This window comes from Elephantulus edwardii, unplaced genomic scaffold (genome assembly GCF_000299155.1).
Source record: "Elephantulus edwardii isolate Elephantulus edwardi_28Jun2011 unplaced genomic scaffold, EleEdw1.0 scaffold00256, whole genome shotgun sequence".
NCBI classification, from domain to species: Eukaryota; Metazoa; Chordata; class Mammalia; order Macroscelidea; family Macroscelididae; genus Elephantulus; species Elephantulus edwardii.
In genome coordinates, this window is record NW_006400006.1 from 1,941,225 (window position 1) to 1,965,461 (window position 24,237).

At 37.6% G+C, this 24,237-nt stretch overlaps 1 protein-coding gene across 1 annotated transcript; it reads left to right on the top strand.

Moving 5' to 3' along the window:
* On the top strand, positions 1–24,233 carry BACH1 (BTB and CNC homology 1, basic leucine zipper transcription factor 1). The gene is made up of 4 exons (XM_006899413.1): positions 1–234; positions 5,830–7,173; positions 9,992–10,198; positions 23,775–24,233. Exons 1-4 carry the CDS (start codon positions 1–3, stop codon positions 24,231–24,233), a joined length of 2,244 nt encoding a protein of 747 aa, XP_006899475.1.
* The last annotated feature ends 4 nt before the right edge of the window (positions 24,234–24,237 follow it).

Genomic DNA, 24,237 nt, shown 5'->3' on the forward strand with positions numbered 1-24,237 from the left:
ATGTCTCTGAATGAGAATGAGGTTTTTGCCTATGAATCTACTGTGCATAGCACTAGTGTCTTGCTCAGCCTCAATGACCAGCGAAAGAAGGATGTCCTGTGTGATGTCACTATCATTGTGGAGGGCCAGCAGTTCCGCGCCCACCGGGCTGTGCTGGCGGCATGCAGCAGTTACTTCCACACAAGAATCGTAGGCCAGGTGGATGCCGAACTTACCATTACTCTTCCAGAAGAGGTGAGAGATCCATGTTATGTTTTTAGTAATTTTAATTGAATTCAGTCTTACCTAGTTTATAAAAATAAAACAAGCTGTCTTCTTATTAGCTCTGTGAGAAGTAGTTGCCAGGTTTGATGTTAGCACATTTCTTTTGCTTTTTTTGGTAGAAATGATTAATTTTACAATCATCATTTATTTTAGCTGTTAGTAATATTGTTTTTCAGCATTGCTTTCATGTTGTTTTTGATAAAAGATTAAAGCAAAGCCTATCCAATGGATTAAAGATTTTGGAAAGACCCTGCTTTGAGGAGAGTATACTGCATGCAATCCTATCCTCCTGATGGGAGAAGAGAAACATATTAGATTCTGGTTTTTGTGTATCTGAGACATCTTTTATATATATTAGTCCCTTTATGTTTCCTTTCTTTCTTGAGATTGTCTTTATGCATTGGTAGATAAGGAGATGATTTTATGTCATATTTCTACAACTTTGTTTAATATACATCTTTTCCCTACCAGCTTGTTGTGAAGTCTATGCTCCTCAATACCAGACTTACTCTTGTACCTGGGAGTGCTGGTTACACGGACTCGTAACTAAAAGATCTGGCTTTGTTGAGTTAAATAACTGTTACTAGAAGAATGTTGAGCCTTATAACATTGGACCACTAATGAAAACTTAAGAGGATTATTAGAGAAAGTGTGTAGAACTTTATTATTTATATAACAGATGTTGGTTAGGTCCTAGCTTGTCACTGGACAAGCCTACTTGCATGAATTACAAGATAGTTACTATTTTGGAATAGGCCACTTGGTCATCAGTTTTATGGCAGGAGCCAGAGCAAATGATGCAGAACTAAGTAGATGAAATGAAAAAAAGTCCACCATACATTCATTTATCCTTTATTTTTGAAAATTAACAACATATGGAGATATTTATTATGATCTATATTCTTTTCAAATTAATGACACTTTCTAGGTAGCATAAAATTTGATTGATGTTAGATAGGTAAGGTTTTGTCTCTGTGTATTCATTCTTTCATGCTAACTTGGAAAACAAACTTTAAAACATTTGAAGTATTTCATAATCGTAGCAGATTACTTGTTTTATGATGCTTTTTTGATAAATTTAATATATTTTTTAAATGAAAAAAAATTATATTTTTGTGTGTGTATCATCAAATCAGATCTGACTGGTACAGGAAGGGATTGCACCACTTTCTCCGGCAGAGCATCTGGTGGATTCGAACCGCCACTAGGCCACCAGAGCTCCCTGACAAATTTAATATATTTTAAAAAATTTTAATTGATATTTCTATTGCTAGTTGTAGATTCACATGCAGTTGTAAGAAATAGTACAGAAAGTTCTCTGTGCTATTTGCCTAGTTTTCCCCAATGGTAATTTTCCAAGATTTTGTATATCTTCACAACTAAGAAGTTGATACTAATACAATTCCCATATTCAGATTTCCTAAGTTTTACTTGAATTTGTAGACACATGTTCTTTGCAGTTTTATCAGCTGTGAAACTTTCTGTGTCTATAATCATAGTTACTGAACAGTTTCAGTATCATAAAGGCCCCTTTATAACCATGTTCACTTTCTTCTAACCTCCTTACTCTGCCTTAGAAATCATTATTCTTATCCTCCACTTCTAAAATTATGTATTTCAAAAGTGATTTTGAACTGACAATTCCCTTTTGAGATTGCTTTTTTCCCCACAATATAATTTCTTTAAGATCTATCCAAGTTGTGTATTGAAATAATTTTGTTCCTTTTTGCAACTAAGTAGTATTCCATAGTATAAATAATTTGTTTCATCATTCATCTGTTGAAGGATACAGGGTTGCTTTCAGCTTTTGTTTGTTATAGATCAAGTTCCACTAAATATTTGTATACAGTTTTTATGTGATTCTCTACCATAAAAGCTGAGGAGTACAAGTAGAATAGTTGTCTTCGGGTTCTGTAATTCACTACAATTATCTTAACAGAACTCATGAGCTGTCAGGAAATGGCTCATGTAGTGGTAGGGACTGGTACACTAACTTCATAGGTCCGGTGTTAATAGTCTCATGGCTTCTTCTGGTCTCAAGGACTGGTGAACCTAAGTTAGCAGGTCAGATGACAGGCAGCTGGCTCACAAGGCTATGTAAACTAGTAAATCAGGTTACATGATAGGCTTCTCTCTCTAGTTCTAAGAATTGGTGGTCAGATGATGATGATGCAGGCTCCAGAGCAAGAGAGAGAACATTCAAAGTATTCATATGTATTAAATAGAGACTCTTGTTGTTATGTGCAGTCATGTTAGAAATGACTCATAGCTGACCATTAAGTGGGTTTTCACTCATTATAAATTACATAGGACAAGATTGCCCATATTTCTTCCTCAGAGTGGCTGGTGAATTTGTACTGCATACATTTGAGATGGCAGTTCAGCTTCTTACCACTAAGCCGCTGTTGTTGTTCTCACTGTGTACCATAGAGTTAGAACCGACCCTAGCTGGTCCTTCTGGTGTGTTTTAAGAGGCAGTTAATCGCATGGGAGGAAACTGTGCATCTCTCTCCCACAGAGCAGTGGGTGGCCTTGAACTGTGTACCTTCAGTATTTCAGTGCAGCTTCTTGCCACTAGGCCACTCGAGGTCTCTAAATACGAACCATACTTTCAAAGAAACTCCTATTAATTGAGAAATGTGGTGCCAGAGTATATCTTAAATAAAGGTAAAGGGATGTGTATGTGTGTGAAAGTGATAATTCATGGTAAATCTCGTTCTAATCCTATGTCATTAGCTTAACAGACTGCACAGAGAAATAGAGAATATCCAAAATGAAACTGAGAATAATTACATGTCATGGATCAGAAAATAATTACAACAGATCACAAGCTAAGGGGCAATTATATATATTCATTGTAATGTAGTCAGAACAACTCATAACTGACCCTCCAGTAGGAATTTGGAGGTTATAAATTTCATGGAAGAAGATCTTTCTCCTAAGGAACCACTGGTGAATTTGAACTATAAAAAACATACTACCTTTTTGGTTACACACTCCTTACGGTTATGCCACCAGAGCTCTGAACAATTCTACCATTACCTATGTAAAATGAATGAAAAATATGTCATAACTTAGCCAAGTTGACATATAACTTTAACCACCACAAATTCCATATATGTCATTTTCATTGTTTTAGTCAGTCATTGTGTAGGAATAACAAAGACTAGATTTGTTGTTGTTATATACTGTTGAGTTGCCTACGACTCCTAGTGACCCTGTGCACAATAGCTCAGAACCCTGCTCTATCCTGAGCCAGTCTTACTGTCTCTGACACACCTCTCCTCATTACCCCAGTTATTGTGTCAATCCATCTCATCCTATGTCTTCTTCTCTTATACTATCCATCGACCTTTCCATACATGCTATCTTTTCCAAAGACTGGTCCCTCCTGGCTACAGACCCAGAGTATTTGAGATGGAGTCTCAAAATCCTTACCTTCAGTGAGCAGCTTGGTTTCACCCTCTCCAGGATAGATTTGTTAGTTCTCTTGGCAGTCCATGGTATGTTCAATACCGTTCTCGAGCACCACAGCTCAAAAGCATCAATTCTGCTCCTGTCATCTCAAATCATTGTCCACCTTTCTTGTGTATAGCAAGTAATGGCAAAGATCATGGTCTTCATCAGGCACACTTTAGTCTCTAGGCTGACATCTTGCTCTTCAGCACTCTGGAGAGGGCTCTGACAACAGATGTTGCTAATGGAGTTTGTCTTTTGATTTCCTGACTACTGGTGCCAAGAATGTTGATTGTGGGACCGAGCAAGCTGAAATTGTTGACAGTCTCTATCTCTTCTTCATCTATCATGATGCTTTCAGTTGGCCCAGTGGTGAGAATCTTTGTTTTATTGATTTTAAGTTTCAACCATATTGCAGGCTACAGTCTGCAGCAAATACTTCAGGCCCTCCCTAGGACTAGAAGTACTGTATTAAGTAATTCACCGTTCTGTCCCACTTCAAAGTGGTTATACTAGTTTATATTATTACCAGCAGTGTATGAGTGATCTCATTGCTCTGTCTTCATCATTCAGTGTTGTTGTGTTCACTTTTATTTTTTTCACTTTAGCTACTTAAAAGTTAAATACTCATTGATTGACATAGGAGAAGTTAACAAGTAATATCTTTCATTAACTCATGTCCTAATTTTTTTACACTTAATACTTTTTAAAGATAGGAGACTTTTCTCTATAATTCAGTAGGTTCTACTTGCTCCTGCCTTTGCAGAGTTTGGCCTGATGTAGATATACAGGTTTCTGCCTAAAGTTTTGTTCCTTAGAATACATGAATCTTTGCTGAACCTGGATAAGAATGATTTTTAGAACTTCATGTAGATCTCTTTTTATAAAGATCTTTTGTTATTGTTGTTGTTATGTACCATCTAGTCATTTGCGACTCATAGCGACCCTATGTACGAGAGCGCTAAACACTGTTGCCAACCTAGCCATCTCAAACACACTTATTCCCACCGCTCCAGTCACAGACTCGATCCATCTCATCGAAGGTCTTCCTATAACAGTTTTATTATTAGAGATTTTTGGCATGAAATAAAGATAACAGTTTCAATTTATTTTGCATTTGCTATAGAGAAGGACTACATTGTAGATATTTTACTTACACTGTGTCCTTAAAAAACCCATTTTTGTTTTAATATTCACAGTTGGAAGTGTTTAGAATATGATGCCCACATGGAGCGAGGCTAGCAGCAGTTTGTACTACTTTCATAGCTAATTTATCTTAGCTAATGTCTGCTGTTAGGGACCTCTCCAAAGTGCTGAAGAGCAATGGTGTCTTTTTGGAGACTAAGGTGCATCTGATTCAGGCCATGGTCTTCGCAATCACTTGTTATGCATCAGAGAGTTGGACAATGACCAAGGAGGATAGAAGGAGAATTGATGCCTTTGAGCTGTGGTGCTGGAGAAGAGTATTGAGAGTACCATGGACTGCTAGGAAAACAAACAGATTCATCCTGGAAAGGGTTAAACCGGGCGGCTCCTTGGAGGCAAGGATTCTGAGGCTCCGTCTAACATACTTTGACTGGGATAATTGGGATGTCAGAGACAGTGCGATTGGCACAGGACAGAGCAGAGTTTAGGGCTGTTGTACATAGGGTCGCTGTGAGTCACAGCCAACTCAGCGGCACATAACAACAACAAAACAAATGATGAGAATGGCATAGGATAGGACAGGGCTCAGATCCATTGTTTGTAGTGTTTCTGTGAATGATAGTTCACTTGGTGGTACATAACAACGAGGTGGGATAACTGTGGCTACATAATATGCTTTTGTCTGACATGAAGAAGGCATAACTAATGTGCAGGGATAGAATTTATAAAATGGGTGGCATAGCCTCAGTAATAAGGTGGTATATGCATACTTTTCCTATACTCCCTTGATTTTACATTTCCTAGAAGAATTTTTAAAAAATTACACAGTAAAAACTATAATTTTGTAATTATCACATACAGCATTTTATTATTGGTAATAGTTATATTATTAATATTCTTTTCTGTTTCTCTTGGTCAGATTTCAAGTGATACATTTGTTGTTTTTATTTCATTTATTTACAGGTGACCATTAAAGGATTTGACCCTTTAATTCAATTTGCCTACACTGCAAAGCTAATTTTAAGTAAGGCCAATGTGGATGAAGTATGCAAGTGTGTGGAATTTCTAGGTGTACATAATATTGAGGAATCCTGCTTTCAGTTTTTCAAATTTAAGTGTTCAGACTCCACTGCAGACCAGCAAGAATGCCCAAGAAAAAAATGTTTTACATCACATTGTCAGAAAACAGACCTTAAATTTTCGCTTTTGGACCAGAAGGATCTAGAGAGTGAGGTGGAAGAATTTCTAGAAAATGAGAATGTTCAGACTCCTCAGTGTAAACTCAGCAGGTATCCTGGAAATGCAAAGGCATCACCTCCTTTACAGGATAGTGCCAGTCAAACATGTGTGTCCATGTGCTTAGCAAAGGATGCCGCACTCACCTTGCCATCTTTATGCCCTAAATACAGAAAATTTCAAAAAGCATTTGGAACAGACAGAGTCCATAGTGTGGATTCCAGTGTCAAAGACACTCAGGCTGCTTCTGCTCATCCAAATGATACACCTGAAAACAGCTGTCTGGGAGGAGTCCGGGATTCTGAAAATGTACAGGTGATTTTAAAATGTGAAGAAAATAAAATGCCAGTAGAAAGTGAAGAAACCAAGAAGAGAAACCCTGCCTCTGAGAGCCTAGCAGTCAAAGCAGAAGTGACCCCTTTTCCTCACAGTTCTTCCACAGAGCCCCATGGGCTCTACTCTCTGTCTCTTTTACACACCTATGACCAGTATGGTGACTTGAACTTTTCCAGTATGCAGAACGCAACAGTGTTAACAGAAAAGCCTTTGTCAGGTACAGATATCCAAGCAGAGAAAACGTTTGGTGGAAGTCAAGATTTGCAGTTGAAATCAGATTCTGGTCCCAGGGAAGAGAGTAGCCTTGTAAGTAGTGGTCGGAGTAGTGTGGAACGAGAGGTGGCAGAACACCTCGCAAAAGGCTTTTGGAGTGACGTTTGCAACACAGACTCTCCTTGCCAGATGCAGTTATCACCTACTGTGGCCAAAGATGTTACAGAACAGATCTACTCACAGAAGAGATTTGAGTGTCCCTGGCTAGGCATCAGAATCAGTGAGAGCCCAGAACCAGGTCAGAGGACTTTCACAACATTAAGGTCGGTCAACTGTCCTTTTATAAATACTTTAAGTACTGAAGGATGTTCGAGCAATTTGGAAATCGGAAACGATGATTATGTTCCAGAACCACAGCAGGAACCTTGCCCATATGCCTGTGTGATTAGCTTGGGAGACGACTCTGAAACCGATACAGAGGGAGACAGTGAATCTTTTTCAGCCAGAGAACAGGAATGTGAGGTGAGGGGAAAATAACTTGTTTGTCGTTTCAACCCTATTAATTAGGATTTCCTCTGTATCTGTTCCTTTTTATACCCCTTTTGTTGTTGTTGTTGTGTACCATCGAGTTGGGATCGAGCCATTGCTGATCCTCCAGTGGGTTTTCAGAAGCAGATTAATTGCACGAGAGGAGATTGCCCATCTTTCTCCCATGGAGTGGCTGGTGTATGTGAAACACGTGCCTTTGGAATTGCAGGGCAGTTCTTACCGCTAGGCCACCAGAGTTCCCTGTTCATACCCCTAGGGATATGAATAGGCTAGGGAAGGGGAAGAAGAACCTCCTACATTGTTAATGAGGAAATTGTCTAGTTAATGCCAGTATAGATAGTATAGGTAGGTACAGTGGAGTCGATTCTGACTCGTAACAACTCTGTGTATAGCAGAAACACTGTCTGGTTCTACCATCATCATGGTTGTTCTGTTTGAGTCCGTTGTTGCAACTAGTTAGTTAGTTGTCTTGTTGAGGGTCTTCATTTTTTTCACTGACCATTTCTGCTTTACCAAGCATATTAAGGTGGGTGTGTTTCTATTAACCATGGAGTGGAATCACATCTTTGTTGAAACGAGATGCCTTGTTCCATGAGGGAAAAAAGATTGTATCAGATTGATCAGAGGCTCAAGATAGTTACTGTGTAATGACTAATTTTAGGAATGTATCTCCTAATGGGAAGGTTTAAAACTTTCTCTTGCCAATTTCAAGGTTATATTAATGAATGTCTTAATAAAAATGAGTTAAATGTAGCTGGATATGATATTGTTACTGTTTGTGCTGTCAAGTTCCATTCTCCTCTCTCAAGGTCACCCATGTTTACAGAGTGGAATTGCTCCCCAGGGTTTTCTTGGCAGTGATCTAAAGCAAATCACTGGACTTTTCCTCCCTTACTACTTCTGGAAATGCTTTTTATTAGTAAATAAAATATCTATTTTGTAATTATTACAAATATATTTATCCATTTTCCCCTTTTCTTGTATTTATTTATCTTCTAGACAACTTTCAGATGAAGTATTTGTTGCTTTTAATGTGTATATGGTTGTATGCTGTTGAGTAGGAATAGGTTTGATTTCTGACCTTCTAGTGAGTTTTCAGAGACAGTGTTGAATGGGAGGAGAATACCCATCTTTCTCCCATAGAACACCTGGTGGATTTGAACCTCATCTTTGAATTAGACGTGCAGCTCCTTACCACTAGATCACCAGAGTTGCCTAGTGTGTAAATTAATAGGTGACGTGATTTGGACCTCTAAATCAGTATACCTACACAGCTAATTTTCAGTAAGGATTTGAACGTCTAACCTTTTAAGTTTATAGAAGTGCAGATCATTTGTGCCACCTAGGGGCCTTAATATGATACTACTCAAAATTTAATCTGTGTACAAGTTTGTTTTGTTTTATTGTAACACAAAACTGTAATTTCAATAATAAGGGTCTATTAGTTCAGATGACTAAGTGCTAGACAACTGACTGCATAGTTGGTGGTTCTAAACTATCCAGACAGAGGCACCTTGGAAGTTAGACCTGTCAGTTTGCTACTGAAAAGTTTAAGCCTTGAAAACCGTATGCAGCAGTTCTGCTCTGCATATTTGGGGTTACATGCGCTGAAATCGACTTAGTGACACCTGTTGTTGTTGTTGTGTGCCGTTGAATCACTTGCCACTCATCGTGACCCTCAGTACAACAGCTGTTAATCCTCCTCTATCTTGAGCAACTTCATTGTCTCTGACATACCTGCCCCCACTGCCCTAGTCACTGAGTCAATCTATCTCATCTGGGGTCCTCTTTTGAGCAGTGACAGCTACTAAAGCAAAATTCTTTGATATTTTCATAGCTTTTGAATATCATAGTTTTGAAAGGACATCTTCCTTCCTCCCTTTCCTGTCCCTGCTTTGGAGATTATAAAAAAGTGTTAAGATACAACATTTAAAAGTTTGAAAATGTTTTGTGCAATTGATTTCTGTAAGTTTGAATGACAAATTAACTCAGTTGTCAGATTGAAAAATGTTACATTTGCATTTTTTATTATTAATATAACTAAATGGTTGCACAACTTTGTTATTAAAGAATAATTGTGATCCCCTTTTTCCAAGTTGAAGTAGTTGAAAATGACTTTAAAATAATACGATGGTTTTTAAGCCTTTTTAAACATTGGCAAATGAATTAAAGCTTTTAAATAAATTATACAGTACTACCATTTTCCTGACAGAAAAGTGAATTTTCTGAATTGCTTTAGTAGTTACTGCAAGGAGAAAAAATTGGACATTCTCCTCTATGATGTATTGTTTCTGAAAACCTGCCGGAGGGTCTGTTCTGACTTGATGGTAAATAATAGTAACAGCAAAGAGTAATCCTATCAGTATTAAACCAGTTTGGAAAAACAGTACTATTAAAAAATAAAATTTTGTTATTTTTATTTGAACAAAATATATTAAAAACACTTTAGAAAGATATTTTTAAGAGATTTGTTGGGTATTAACATACTTACATAACTTAATTATTTTATATTTGTTAATATTTATTTGAATTAATAAAAAAGAAAATTTACTTTTTAATTTGTCCTATAATTCTTCTGTAATATAGACTAGAAATATAAACTATTAATTTTAAATAATTATATAAAAATTGGAATTACAGTTTTTGTGTCATCTTATATTTGTTTGCCTTTGTTTTGTCTTTAAGTCTAAATGAAAATCTAAGAAATCTACATTTATGTTCTCATCCTTCTGTATTTAAGTGTAGCAATAAAACATAGCAATTAATCACTAATGTATATTTCAAATTTTAGGTAAAACTGCCTTTTAATGAACAACGGATAATTTCACTCTCTCGGAATGATTTTCAGTCATTGTTGAAAATGCACAAGTTGACACCAGAGCAGTTGGATTGTATACACGATATTCGAAGAAGAAGCAAAAACAGAATTGCTGCGCAGCGCTGTCGCAAGAGGAAACTTGACTGTATACAGAATCTTGAATCAGAAATAGAGAAGCTGGTAAATACAGCAAGTTTCTTATTAGGATTTAAACTTCATGGGCCTCTTGCTTGTTTCTCCTTTCTTCCTCATTTGTCTCCCCTTTTCTGACTCCCTTTCTCCTTTTTTCTTTCCTTCTCTTTCTTGTCTTCTTTCCTTTTAATTTGTAAAACAAATGGCTGTTTACAGTCCCACGTCACCAATAATACTAATTTTACAGTGTACTAGTTCTCATTTAAGGACAATTTGAATTATGACATAGGGCATTTTCAGAAACCTTTTAAGGAATTATAATTATAAAAGAGAAATAAAATTCTGAGGGCTTTCGCAGGCTGTTTCATTTAAATAACCTTCTACCTGTTTAGCATGAGGTACTAGAATTATATAAATTGAAAACTATTTCTGAGTTGCTTTTATTTTTTTTTCCTTTACGATCATACAAATTAAAGACCGTTTGTAGGAGAGAAAAACGTGGCAATCTTCTCTTATAAATGATGACAGCCTAGGGAACCTTGTGGGGAAGTCTCTTCTGTAGGCTCATAGTGAGTCACATTTGACTCAGTGGCACATATTAATCTAACTTTTAGTGATTGGGTGCAAAGAAACGACAAAGCATTTTAATCTCTTCATGATATATTTGGTATCTATAAAAGCAAATGTTTCAGTTGATTTTTTTTTTAAAGAACTGGAGATAACTTGTTTAAGTTGATACTAAAACAAACCAAAAAACCCAGGCTTTCTTATTTAAGGAAAAAACTCATAAAGTGATATGAATAAATACCATGGACTACTAGGAAAACAAACAGATTTGTCCTGGAAAGGGTTAAACCGGGCGGCTCCTTGGAGGCAAGGATTCTGAGGCTCCGTCTAACATACTTTGGACATGTTGTGAGGAGAGACCGGTCCTTGGAGAGGGGCATCATGCTTGGGAGGGTGGAGGGACAGCGCAGGAGAGGAAGGCCCTCTATGAGGTGGATTGATTCAGTGACTGGGATAATTGGGATGGGAGTGTCAGAGACGGTGCGATTGGCACAGGACAGAGCAGAGTTTAGGGCTGTTGTACATAGGGTCGCTATGAGTCCTAGGCGACTCAACGGCACATAACAACAACAACAACAACAACAACATATTTTATGAAATCTAAATGAGGAGTCCTTGCTTATTGAGTCTTGTTTTTGGCTCTACAATTGATTATATAACTACTAAAAATGGATTAGCTTTCTTCTGTCTTTCTCTTTGTCCCTAGTGGTTGACAGAATTAGGGAGCCATCTAAAGCTAGATGGTTAGATCTGCAGCAAAAAGTGCCTTAAAACTAGTAGAAATATTATGTGATTATTCAGTTTTGTGTCTTTGTCATTGTTCTGAGTTTAAAATTGTGATTGTGTCAAGTCTTCAAGCATGAACATCCTATTAGTAATGGTTGTTCATCAGGGTTTTTTTTAAGATTTTATCTTTGTATGCCTTGTAAGAAAAGTTGAAAAATCAAAATGTATTATATATTGCATCTGCTCTAATTATATAAAAAAGATGAAGTTGTAAATATATGAAAACAATGAAGTGTAACTTCATGAAAAGAAAAAGGAGAAACCAGGTAGTCTATATATGTTGAAATGAGAGGTAAACCTATTTAGTCCCAGGGCTGTGAATGTCTGACCTACATGCACCCTTCATTTTAATATTATCTAAGTTTGCCTTCTGTTTGAAAAAATTAAATCAACCTCTCAAAAAACTTCACTGTGATGTAGTTAGAACCATTTCCATTAGGTTTTCGAGAGGCTGTGAATTGCATGGGGAAGGAAGTTCAAGTAGCCTAGAGGTAAGGAATTATATTGCATGTAGTTTGAACCCACCAGCAGCTCCTGGGAGAAAGGAAGAAAGATGGGTAGTCTCCTCCCATGCAGTTAACAGCCTCTAATAACCTGCTGGAGGGTCAGCTGTGCATCAATTTAAACTCAATGGCAGTGAAAAACAGCAAGTCTTCTAGGGAAAAGTTCCTTCTCTGGAGGAACTGCTGGTGCATTTGAACCACCAGAGAGGTGCTGTATTTAGGTTAGTAGTGCAACTCTCCACAGACTACATCAAACCAACCTTTACTTGAAACAGATTCTTCACAGTCACCCTGCCTTAGTGCACATGCACCTTTTAAGTTCTTGAAAAGGCTTCAAGCCCTTTCTTACACTAAACCTAATGTAGTCAAGTCAGTTCTAACTTATCACGACCCTTCATTGGGCTTCTTAGACTGTAAATCTTTACTGGAGGAGACTGCCCATATTTATCCCATGGAGCTGCTGGTGGATTTGAACCACTGACCTTTTTCTGGTAGCCCTCTACATTAAAACCAACGATTGAAGACCGGACAGATAGATGTGAGATCACATCAAGGATATCATCCATCATGAGAGTAAAAAGTCACTACAGAGACAGAGGAGAAAGAGGAAAAAAAACAAACCAAAATAGATGTCACAAGAGACTATGAAAATTTCACTAGAGTGTTGAGAAGCCAAAACAAAGGGAAGAGATGTTGCAGTAGAAGAGTTGAACAGGCGATTTTAAAGGGTAGCTTGAGAATACAAAAGACAAGTATTATGAGAGTCTGTGCAGAGACCTAGAATTGGAGAATAAAAAGAGCAGAATTCATATGACAGTCTCAAGCTAAAATAACTGAAAAACAAATTCAAGCCTTGAGTTGTAATACTTAAAGATACTGTGGGCAAAATCTTGAATGATCCAGGAAGCATCAAAAGAAGATGGAGGGAATACACAGAATCACTTTACCAAAAAGAATTGGCTAACACTGAAATATTTTAGGAAGTACCATACTACCAAGAGCCATTAATATCACATGCAAGCAAGATTCTGCTGAAAATTATTTAAAAACGACTGGAGCAACATGTCAACAGAGAACTGCCAGATGTGCAGGCTGGGTTTAGAAGAGGTCGTGGTACTAGGGATATTATTGCGAATGTTAGATGGATCTTGGCAGAGAGTACCAGAAGAATGGCTATCTGTGCTTCATTAACTATGCAAAGGCTTTTTTGACTGTGTGGATCACAACAAGCTGTGGCTGACTCTGAGAAGAATGGGAATCCCAGAACATTTGATTGGGCTTATACAAAACCTATACTTGGACCAAGAAGCACTCATCAGAACAGAGCAAGGAGACACACTGCATGGTTCAGAATTGAGAAGGAGGTCCACCAGGGATGTATTCTGTGTCTGTACCTTTTCAATTTGAATGTAGAACAGGTCATCTGGGCTGCTGGGATATATGAGGAGGAGTGTGGTGACAGGATTGGTTGAAGATTCATCAACAGCCTGCGTTATGCATATGACACAACCCTGCTTGCTGAAACTGAAGAGGACCTGAAAGGCTTGCTACAAAAGGTCAAGGACTGCAGCCTTCAATATGGATTGAAGCTCAACATCAAGAAAACAAAGATTCTCACCACTGGGCCATTTGGCAGCATCAGTATGGATGGTGAAGAGATTGAGATAGTTAACAGTTTTAGTTTGCTTGGCTCCACAGTCAACACTCTTGGCACCAGCAGCCAGGTAATCAAGAGACAAATTGCATTGGGAAAGTCAGCTGTCAGGGACCTCTCCAAAGTATTGAAGAGCAATGACGTCAGGCTGGAGACTAAAGTGCGCCTGATCTGGGCCATAGTCTTCACAGTTGTGTGCTATGCATCAGAGAGCTGGACAGTGACTAGGGATGATAGAAAGAGAATTGATGCCTTTGAGCTGTAGTGCTGGAGAAAAGTGTTGAATATACCATGGACTGCTAGGAGAACAAATAGATTTGTTCTGGAGAGGATGAAGCCGGACTGCTCCTTGGAGGCAAGGATTCTGAAGCTTCGTCTGACATACTTTGGGCATGTTGCAAGGGGGAACCAGTTCTTGGAGAGGGAAATCATGTTTGGGAGAGTAGAGGGACAGCACAAGAGAGGAAGACCCTTGATGAGAAGGATCAATTCAGTGCTTGGGGTAGTGGGAGGAGATGTGTTGGAGACAGTGTGGTTGGCACAGGATAGAATGGCGTTTAGGGCTGTTGTACATAGGGTTTCTGTGAGTTACAAGCAACTCGATGGCACATAAAAACAAGAACAACAACAAGAACAGTGGTTATGAAATAACTTCGAACTGCACTAAAGGTAATGACAAAAAATAAGGCCCTAGAATTGATTGGATACCAATTGCTCTGTTTCAAATGACCTGGATGTGTTCACTATTTTATTCCAGGAAATTTGAAGGACAGCTGCCTGGTTGATGACCTGGAAGAGATCTTTCTCATTCCTAAGAAAGGTGATCTAACAAAATGTGGAAATTGTTGAACGTTATCATTTGTATAACATGCAAGAAAAATACTGCTGAACACCATTCAAAACAATGAGCACAGTATATAGAGAACTGCCAGAAGTTCAAGCTGGATTTTGAAGAGGCTTTGTCACCAGGGATATCATTGTCGAGGCTAGATGAATACTGGCTGAAAGCAGAGAATACTAGAAGAATGTCTGTTTGTTTTTTATTGACTATGCAGAGGCAGTTTACTCTGTGGATCATAACAAATTATGGCTAACATTAAGAATAATGGGAGTTCTAGAACACTTAATAGTGCTCATGGGAAACCTATGCCTAGACCAAGAGACTCTTGGGAGAACAGAGTAAGAGAACATTGGATCTTTTAGAAATTTTGGCTCAGGGATGTATCCGTTCTCCATACGTATACAATCTGTATACTGAGCAAATTATTTGAGAAACTGGACTCTGTGAAAAAGAATGTGTCATCAGGGTTGGAGGAAGATTCATCAATACTTTTATGCAGATGACCCAACCTTTCTTACTAAACATGAGGAGGACTTGAAGCAGTTGCTGCAGAGGATCAAACACTACAGTCTTCAATATGGATTCCATCTCAAGTTTAAGAAAAACAAAAATTCTCACCACTGAGTAAGCAAATATCATGATAGATGGAGAAAGGATTGCAATTGTCAATGACTTCATCTTACTTGGATCCATAGTCAGTACACTTGGTAACAGCAGTCAGAAGATCAGAAGACATACTGCACTAGGATTAAGTGTGCAGTCAGGGACCTCTCCAAATTATTGAAGAGCAATGATGTTAGTGTGAAAACTAAGGTCTGCCTGATTCAAGGCATGGTCTTTTCAATCACTTTGTATGCTGCTGGGAGCTGGACAGTGAATAAAGATGGTACTGGAGAAGGGTACTGAATATCCCATGGACTGCCAAGAGAACAAACAGCATCTTGGAGAGGGTGCAGCCAGAGTGCTCCTTGGAGGCAAGGATGATTAAAATGCCATCTTACATATTTTGGGCATGTCTTTGGAGAAGCCATTTATTGGAGAAAGGCATCATGCTTGGGAAGGTGGAGGGATGGCTAAAGAGAGGAAGACTCACAACCAGATGGATTGATAGAACGATTGAAACAATAGGCTCACGTGTATCAGAGATGATGAGGATGGCATAGGACAGGACAGGGTTCTCAGATCTGTTGTTCATAGGGTCACTATGAGTCCTACTCAACTCAGTGGTACCTAACACCATCACTACCACATTAAGCACTATGCCACCAGAGCTTTTCTTAACCTGAAGATTAAACAAGAGCTATAAACACCTGTTTCAGCTTATCTGAAAGGCACAGCAAGGACTATATGCACCTGTTTCAACTCATCTTAAAGGCACAACTAGGAAATGCTCTTGGCTGTAACTTGGAGACTGACCACCTTGTCATTGCTAAATAATTAAAGTATCAGGACTAAAGAAAAGTTAAGAGATTCAGTAATACCTACAGCATGCTTTTGAAATGTGTGTCAGTCCATACAATTAATCACCACTATTTTATTATCCAACTCTGAATTAAACATTAACCTGCCTTGATAGCAAGTTTATTAAGTCAGTTGTCCTTTTTTGAACCTTAGCTAAACTAAATGCCACAAAATTCCAATTTATAACAGAATGCTAAAAAATGCCTTTCAGGCAGCTGTGTGGAGCTATTTAAGTCTCCATTTGAGAATCCGTGATGGTGCAGTGGTTAAAGCCTAGTGGGTAAGGGGCTTGACTGCTAACTGGAAAGCTGTGGTCGTACTCCATCTGAGAAAGGTAGCTGTCTGCCTCTTAGGATTTACAACCTTGGAATCCCTGGGAGTGAGTTGTTCTACTCTGTACTATTGGTTCAGTAGGAGTCATAGTTGATTTTGATGAGTGTTAATCTGGAGGTGCTCCTCAGATTAGACATTCCTTAGTCCTAGCCTTACTCTTCATGCTAAAAATGTCAAAGCTTTCAGAAAATGTAAATGCTGCTGTGATAACTGCACTCTCTCCAGTTAGATTCCACAACTATTGACATTGTGCCACACTTTCTCTTTCTTTTACCTCTGTCTCTCTTCCTCTAAGTCTGTTGAGTCAGTCCGTTTTCTGCTCTTGGACACCTGTTCTCTGGTTGGTTTCTTCCCCTTTCTGCTCTCACAGTTAGTTTTAATCTCTTTTTAAACCCAGTACATTTATGTTGGTCTTTTGCTTTGTGCTTTTACTATCTTTCTTCTCTGTATTTTATTTCCTGAATCTGTTGAAAATGTATACATGTTTAAATGCTTAAACATACGTCTCCTAAACATAGACATTCTCACATATGTTCAATACCTTTATCACTCTTGAGAAAATTAATCCTCAATGTTATGTGTAGTCCATATTCATAATACTCATTCACAAAATTAAAAAAAATTATCTTTATATTGGTTTACATACAAAATTCATATATATTGTGCATCATTTGTATACATTGTGTTTCATGCACTCCTCCATTCACATTGTGTTTTATTCTATCATTTCCATAAACTGTTATTTTATAAAATTAATTACCATTGATACCCAGATTTTTTTGTAGGTACTTATTTTTCAAACTAGGACTAAGTCATCATAAATTAAAAAAAAATTTTTTTTTAGTCTCTTGATCCAGAAAGTGCTGTACTTTATAACTTTATACTAGATACACCACTGGAGAAGAAGGGACAGTTCTCCTCACTGTGCCAGTCGGATCTGACTTTACGGTACATAACAAGAAAAAAAAAAACTTTATAGTATCTCAGCTCAGTTTATTATGAAATGTTCCAATTTTTGTATTTGATTGTTTCATCATGAGGGTATTGAACTTACTCGTTGTTCCCTAAATTTCAAGGAAAGTGGAAGAGTTTGTGCTGTTAGATCAAGATTAAACATTCATTGGTGGGGCTATATCCTTCATAATGTATTACTTCAGTAGAAGCACACATTGTGAAGGTTCTCATCCAAGTAGTTGGGAATTGCCAGATTTCTTAATTTGCATAGTTAGATTTTTTTCCTCTTAGTAATCTGTGGGATCTTAGTTAGGGACTTTGCAAAAGATCCTGCTCCTCAATGCTCTTTCATTGCTAGCATCTGTAGAGGGATTTTAAGGAACCCTGGTGTTCCTTGGCTGCTAAATGAAAGGCTGATGTTTCAGATTGATCAGCTGTTCCCCAGGAGAAAAATGTGGCAGTTTGCATCTGTAAAGAGAAGTTGTTAAGTCAGAATAGTGACTCACAGTGGTGGATTAGGTTGGGTTTTATAGATAGATTTTTTTCAGTGGAGATTGCAAAATGTGAAATTTTGTAATTCTGTCATTTCACCTGTACTTAATGATTGGCATTCTTTAAGAAAAACTTTTCCTTCTTTCCTCCCATCCCACTTCCTCTGTTAGAATGGACTCATGGATTAAGTTTTACTAAATTGCTAGAATTGAGAATAGTCTTTAATCTTTTATGTTGGTATTTTGGCCAGGTAGAAGCCCTTGGAGCCAGTTGGTATAATCCCATTGGTGTTTTTGTGCCCAGCACAATAGGTTGTATTTTTAAGAACTTGCCTTGTATTTCTTCTCTTTCAAGATTTGGAGTTACTCATTTCTTCAAAGATACCCCCTTATGTTTCTGTTTTTTAAAGATGGCTAATATTTTATATAGATTATTATTTCCCTTGAGGAATTCTGATGGTATAGTGGTTTAAGACTGATTGCTAACTGAAGGTTATCACTTTAAACCTACTAGACACTCTTTGAGAGAAAGATCAGTCTATCCCTATTACAACCTCGGAACCCCTGTGGGCAGTTCCACTTGATTGCTATGAATTAGAGTAAAATTGATGGCAATAGTTATTTGTCACTTTTTGTGCCTGATTTTTTTTGAACCTTATTATTCTGTGTATACGATTCTAGACTGTTTTAATTTAAGGGAATAATTTATAGAAATCTTCTTAGCAATTTAGGAAAGTTGTTGGGTTTTAAAGCTCTGTAGTATACAGTTGTAACGGTACTAGAACCAAACCCAATGCCATTGAGTTAATTCAGACATATACCAACCCTCCATTGCATTTTCACTGCTTTAAATCCTAAGAAAAGGAGACTACCTCATTGCTTTCCAGCAGAGTGATAATGGGTTTGAACTATCAACACCTGGGTTAGCAACCCAGCATGTAATTTGCTATGCCACTAGGGCTTCTTTGAATTGCACTGTAGCACAATTTGTTAAAATACTATGTTTTTAATGGAGATCTTCGGGCTATTGCAGTGAATAGCTCTGTGTGTGTGTGTGTGTGTGTATGATATATGTAGTTTTTTAAGTAAAATTTTATTTTATTTGAGATTTTTAACATTTACAGAGAAACTAGATTTTCATTCATTGACTGTAGCACATATTACCCCCCTCCCTCTACAGTTCAATATCTATCTATCTATCTATGTATATATATGCATATATGTATGTATATATGTATATATATTAATTCATTGCTGCACAATTACCTCCCTCCCCCACCCCCGAAGTCCTCTTTGCATTGATGTATCTCTTAGTCTGGGCTGTTTTCATGCATATAATGCCTAATCATATATTCCTTCTACATAGTTCTTTCATCTGTTCCAATGCCGTGGCCATTATCTGTCCACTGTTATACTACTCTCCTCCCAACTGCCCATATCATACCTGCTATATAATAGTAGTGCTATGGTTCTCAAAAAGTTGGAAATAGAAATATCATTTGACCCAGCAATGCCACTAAATCTATCATTAATAATAATTACAACTTATAACATATAATTTCTAAACTGGCAGTTCAGGGGAAAAGACATACAGTCCTTAATGAGTCAAGTCTTCATTTTGATCATAAAAAAAAAATTCAGAGCTACTATGAAATAGCATATCTTACCTATCAGACTTAAAAAAAAATTTTAAATCCAGCAACAAACCCTAAAAGCCCTAAAGAAACCATAACTGCCATCCAAACAGATAAATGCAAACCCATGTTTCTTGCTGCGTTATTTACAATAGCAAAGAGATGGAAGCAACCCGAGTGCCCATCAACAAATGAATGGATAGAAAAACGATGATATAATCGTACAATGGAATACTACATAGTACTGAATAACAATGAACTCGTAAAACATTACACAACATGGGGGGCCCTGAAGCACATCATGGTGAGTGAAATATCTCAGTCATAAAGGAGATATGTATCTTTAGGATATATTCTTAAAAGTGAGATTGTGTACCAGTGAGGGAGTTTTTCTTTTGCTTTTCAAGGAGAGGAGCAAACGCCGGGGGGGTTGTGCGGGGAGAAGGGTGCAACAATGAATGAATGGAATCCCAAAATCTCTGTAGATGTTCACTGAAATGAAAAATAAACAACCTAAATTTAAAAAAAAGTGGGATTGTTAGAACAAAAGTAAACACACATTCTGTTTTGTTTGATATTAATCCCTCCAAAGGCTATTCTAATCGTTTTTGGATAATATTCAGTAGAATCTTGCTTGCATGTGAAATCAGTGACACTGTTCTGTAGTTTCCACACTTAGTTGGGTCACCCTTCTTTGGAATGGGAACAAATATAGATCTCTTCCAGTCAGTTGGCCAAGTGGTTGTTCTCCAGATTTCTTGGCACAACTTGGTGAGCACATCCAGGGCAACATCTGTTATCTGAAATACTTCAATTGGTATACTATCTATTCCTGGGTCCTTATTTTTTGCTATTTCCTTCAAAGCAGCTTGCACTTCTTCCTTCATCACCATAGGCTCTTGCTCATATGTTATTTCATTAAATTCTTCTGTATCTGCCAATTCCTTTCTATACAATGACTCAGTATATTCCTTCCATCTTCTTTTAATACTTCCTGGATCATTTAATATTCTGCCCAAAGCATCCTTGATTATAGCAACTCGAGGTTTGAATTTGTTCTTCAGTTTCTTGAGCTTAAGAAATGCTGAGCGAGTTCGGCCCTTTTGATTTTCTGACTCTAGCTCCTCTCACATTTCATTGTAGTATTTTGCTTTGTCATTCCGAGCTGCCTTTTGGAATCTTCTGTTCAGCTCTTTAGTATCTTGAATTCTTCCTTGTGCTTTGGCTTCTCTACACTCCAGTGCAATCTTCAGAGTCTCTTCTGACATCTATTTTGTTCTTTTCTTCCTCTTCTGTCTTTGTAATGACCGTTTGCACTCTTCCTGGATGATACCCTTGATATCCTCCCACAACTCATCTGGTCTTCGCTCATTAGTGTTCAAGGCCTCAAACCTGTTCCTGAGATGATTCTGAAATTCAGGTGGGATGAAATTAAAGTCATATTTTGGCTCCTGTGGATTCCATTTAATTTTCCTCAGCTTCGGCTTGAACTTGCATATGAGTATTTGGTGGTCTGTACCATTTTTCCTTTCTGCAGCAGTATTCATGTCTATTCCTCAGATCCTCAGCAAAGTTTGTTGTTGGATTTTAATTTTTTTTTAAAGTCTGATAGGTAAGAAATGCTATTTCATAATAGCTTTGAATTTTTTAACTTTTTTTTATGATCTAAATGAAGACTTGACTCATTAAGGACTGTATATCTTTCCCCCTGAACTGCCAGTTCAGAAATTATATAAGTTGTAATTATTATTAATGATAGATTTTTAGCAGTGAGTTTTTTTCAGAGTACCTGGCTGGCACAAATGGTTAGTTAGTACTCAAAAGATTGGTTGATCAAACCCAGCCAGTAGAACTTCATCAGACAGGTTTGGCAATCTTCTTCTGAAAGGGTAACAGCCTTTAATATCTTATTGGGTAATCCAGTTTGCACACCTGGGGTTGCCATGATCCAGAATCAGATTGACAGCAACTACCGCCTGTTTGTTGTAACTGTTATCTGGCCATTTCAGTGTCAGAATCCTCATCATTATTGTTACTGTTGTGTATCATTGAATCAAAACTGACTCACAGCTGACCCTCTAGTGGGTTTCCACTGACAGTAAATCCCATAGGAGTAATATTTTTTTAAAAAAATTGTATATATTAACGTACATTAGCTGTTCAAATGTGAATGTAAAGCTATTTTGTCATCATAGAGTGTAGAATAGCAGCAGAACACCACCTTTATTTTTGTAAAGTCTGTGACTAAAACCATCACATGTGAAACTTACCATGTATACAGTTGTGTCATAAGAAAATGGAAGATGCATGTAGAAGTAGGGAGCAAGACCTTAGTTGGCTGGTAAGATGTCTTTAGTAATATGGTAGATTGTGTTCTGAGAGATTGCGACAGGAATTTGGTACTAACTGGATTAGATGTGCTCCTTCTCTGGGCAGGTAGTAGACAACGTGACTGCTACCCTGCAGACAGTTGCAGACCCATTTTATCAGACGGATACAACTGACAATATTTCCTTAAGAGAAACACACATTTTATTGTAAGGACTAAAACATACAATTTTATTATAAGGAAAAATGTACTTGCTTATTATTAATCTTAAAATAAAACACACACACCCCCCCCCCTGCTTTCTAGTTAATGTATTCCTTCTTTGGGTTCTCAAGATTATAAACTGTCTACAGGAACAGATTTGCCTAGCCTTTCCTCTTCAAAACATTTGGTCATTTGAGCCCAACATGTTACTCATTATGCCATCAGGGCACCACAATCCCTTTTCTCTCTCCTTCTTTTCTCCATCTCCTCCTCCCTCTCCCCCTCTCCTTCTCCCTCTCTCCCTCCCTCCACATACACACTCACCCTCTAATTTTCTCAAAACATAAAACATATAAAACTTTAAACAAGTTAAGCAGGACTTTTCAATGCAAAAGTTGTCACATACATTCTTTTTATATTTTCTCAAAATGTTGTTAGATGCCATAGAGTTGATTACAACTCTGTAAGCAGCAGTTCTCAACCCTGTTTGTCCTGTACCTTCCTCACCATATCTGATATGCGTGAGCCCACTGTTACAGTCACTGTGTTAAAGGTCTCTCTCCTTTTTTGACCTTCCACCTTTCCCACATGATGTCCTTTTCCAAGGGCTGGCCCCTTGTAAATGAGATAGGGCTTTGCTGTCCTTATGTCTAAGGAACACTCTAGTTGTACTTCCTCAAAAACAGACTCATTTGTTCTTTTGGCAGTCCAAGGGGTGTTCAGTATTCTTCTCCAGTGCCACAATTCAAATGCATTGCTTCTTGTTCTTTCATCATTATTCCTTGTTATCCTTATTTATCTCAAAGTATTAGACAACCTTTAAACATTTGAAGGTTAATGAGTAGCAGTTAGATTTATGCCCAATTTTGTTAGAATAGTTTTATATAAAATTGTAACAGTAAATTTGTATAAAGCAAGGTTCTTTTTATCATCTTAACTATTTTTATTCCAGAAAGTAATCTATTTAAAGGCTGAGGTTATAGATTAACCTATATAAGCGTTAATTGGCAACCTCAGATCTTCAGGGTGGGTCACAAAACAGAAAGCAAGCCGAATGAGACTCTCAGTTGCCAAGAGAGTTGTTCTAAATAACAAAAGGGAAATTTTGACCATCAGTCCAAATTAATTTATTCTTACCTATAAATGACTTGATTATTTGCTTTTATACATAGTAGTATATAAGAAGCCATAAAATGGTAAAATAGGAAGAATGAGTTAGTACATTGATTGAAAAAGATACACTGTTGGCGATAAGAAGTGACAGTGAATAGAAAAGCAGAAGTTAGGAAAAAATTTTTAGAAGATCTGTGGTTGAGTTTCCTATGGACATAATATTTAAAATAATTATAATAAACCCAAATTCACACTCACCCTCACAGTCTTTCATACTTTTTGAAAGTATGAAACACCAACTTTCTTGACTCTGGGGATACCATTTATAAAATGGGTTACTCATTCGTTTCTGTTGCATTCGAACCAACTCATAGATGACCCTCCAGCAAGTTGTTAAGATGCTATAAATCTGGTGGATTCTGGTGGATTTGAATCATCTGCCTTTGGATTGACAGGGCAACAACTGCTTACCCACTGGGCCACAACATTGATGTGCAGATTGAGAACTGAGATTGCATATTTTGAGAACATTTAGTAAAATAACTGGCATAAAGTGAATACTTAACAAATGATGTCAGTAATTAGTAGATTCTTGCAATGATTTTACAAGGGATGCAACTCTTGGTACTTACGTACTTTAATTGAAAAGTACTTAATATTATTTACGAAGAGCATGCTGCCAGTATGAATGCTTGACCATCTTAGACATGTTGATTGGTACTGAGTGTCGTTGTGTTCTTTTTCTCCTTCACAGCAAAATGAAAAGGAGAGCCTGTTGAAGGAAAGAGATCACATCTTGTCAACTCTGGGTGAGACAAAACAGAACCTAACTGGACTGTGCCAACAAGTCTGTAAAGAGGCAGCTCTAAGTCAAGAACAAATTCAGATCCTCGCCAAGTATTCAGCCTCAGATTGCCCTCTTTCATTTTTAATTTCTGATAAAGGAAAAAGTACTTCTGATGGTGAAATGACATTGCCATCAGTTTTTAGCTTATCTGAGGGGCTTCCAGCTGTGCCGCCCACAGTTGAGCAAAGCATTTGCTACCCCAGCTCCAGAGAAAACAAGGAGTCGGGCTGTGAGAGGGGGCTGGAGTCACGCCGGATGACCACACCTGCCTCTGGGCATGCTGGGCTGGTAGAACAGTGTCGTCAGAGTGGGGGCATCTCAGATTTCTGTCAGCAGATGACTGATAAGTGTACTACTGATGAGTAAACGT

Bases quoted from the DNA above. Each gene is read 5' to 3' on its own strand.
- BACH1 (XM_006899413.1), top strand. From the start codon at position 1: ATGTCTCTGAATGAGAATGAGGTTTTTGCCTATGAATCTACTGTGCAT. The intron at 7,174-9,991 runs GTGAGGGGAAAA...TTCAAATTTTAG, and splicing joins CCAGAGAACAGGAATGTGAG to GTAAAACTGCCTTTTAATGA. The intron at 10,199-23,774 runs GTAAATACAGCA...TCTCCTTCACAG, and splicing joins AATCAGAAATAGAGAAGCTG to CAAAATGAAAAGGAGAGCCT.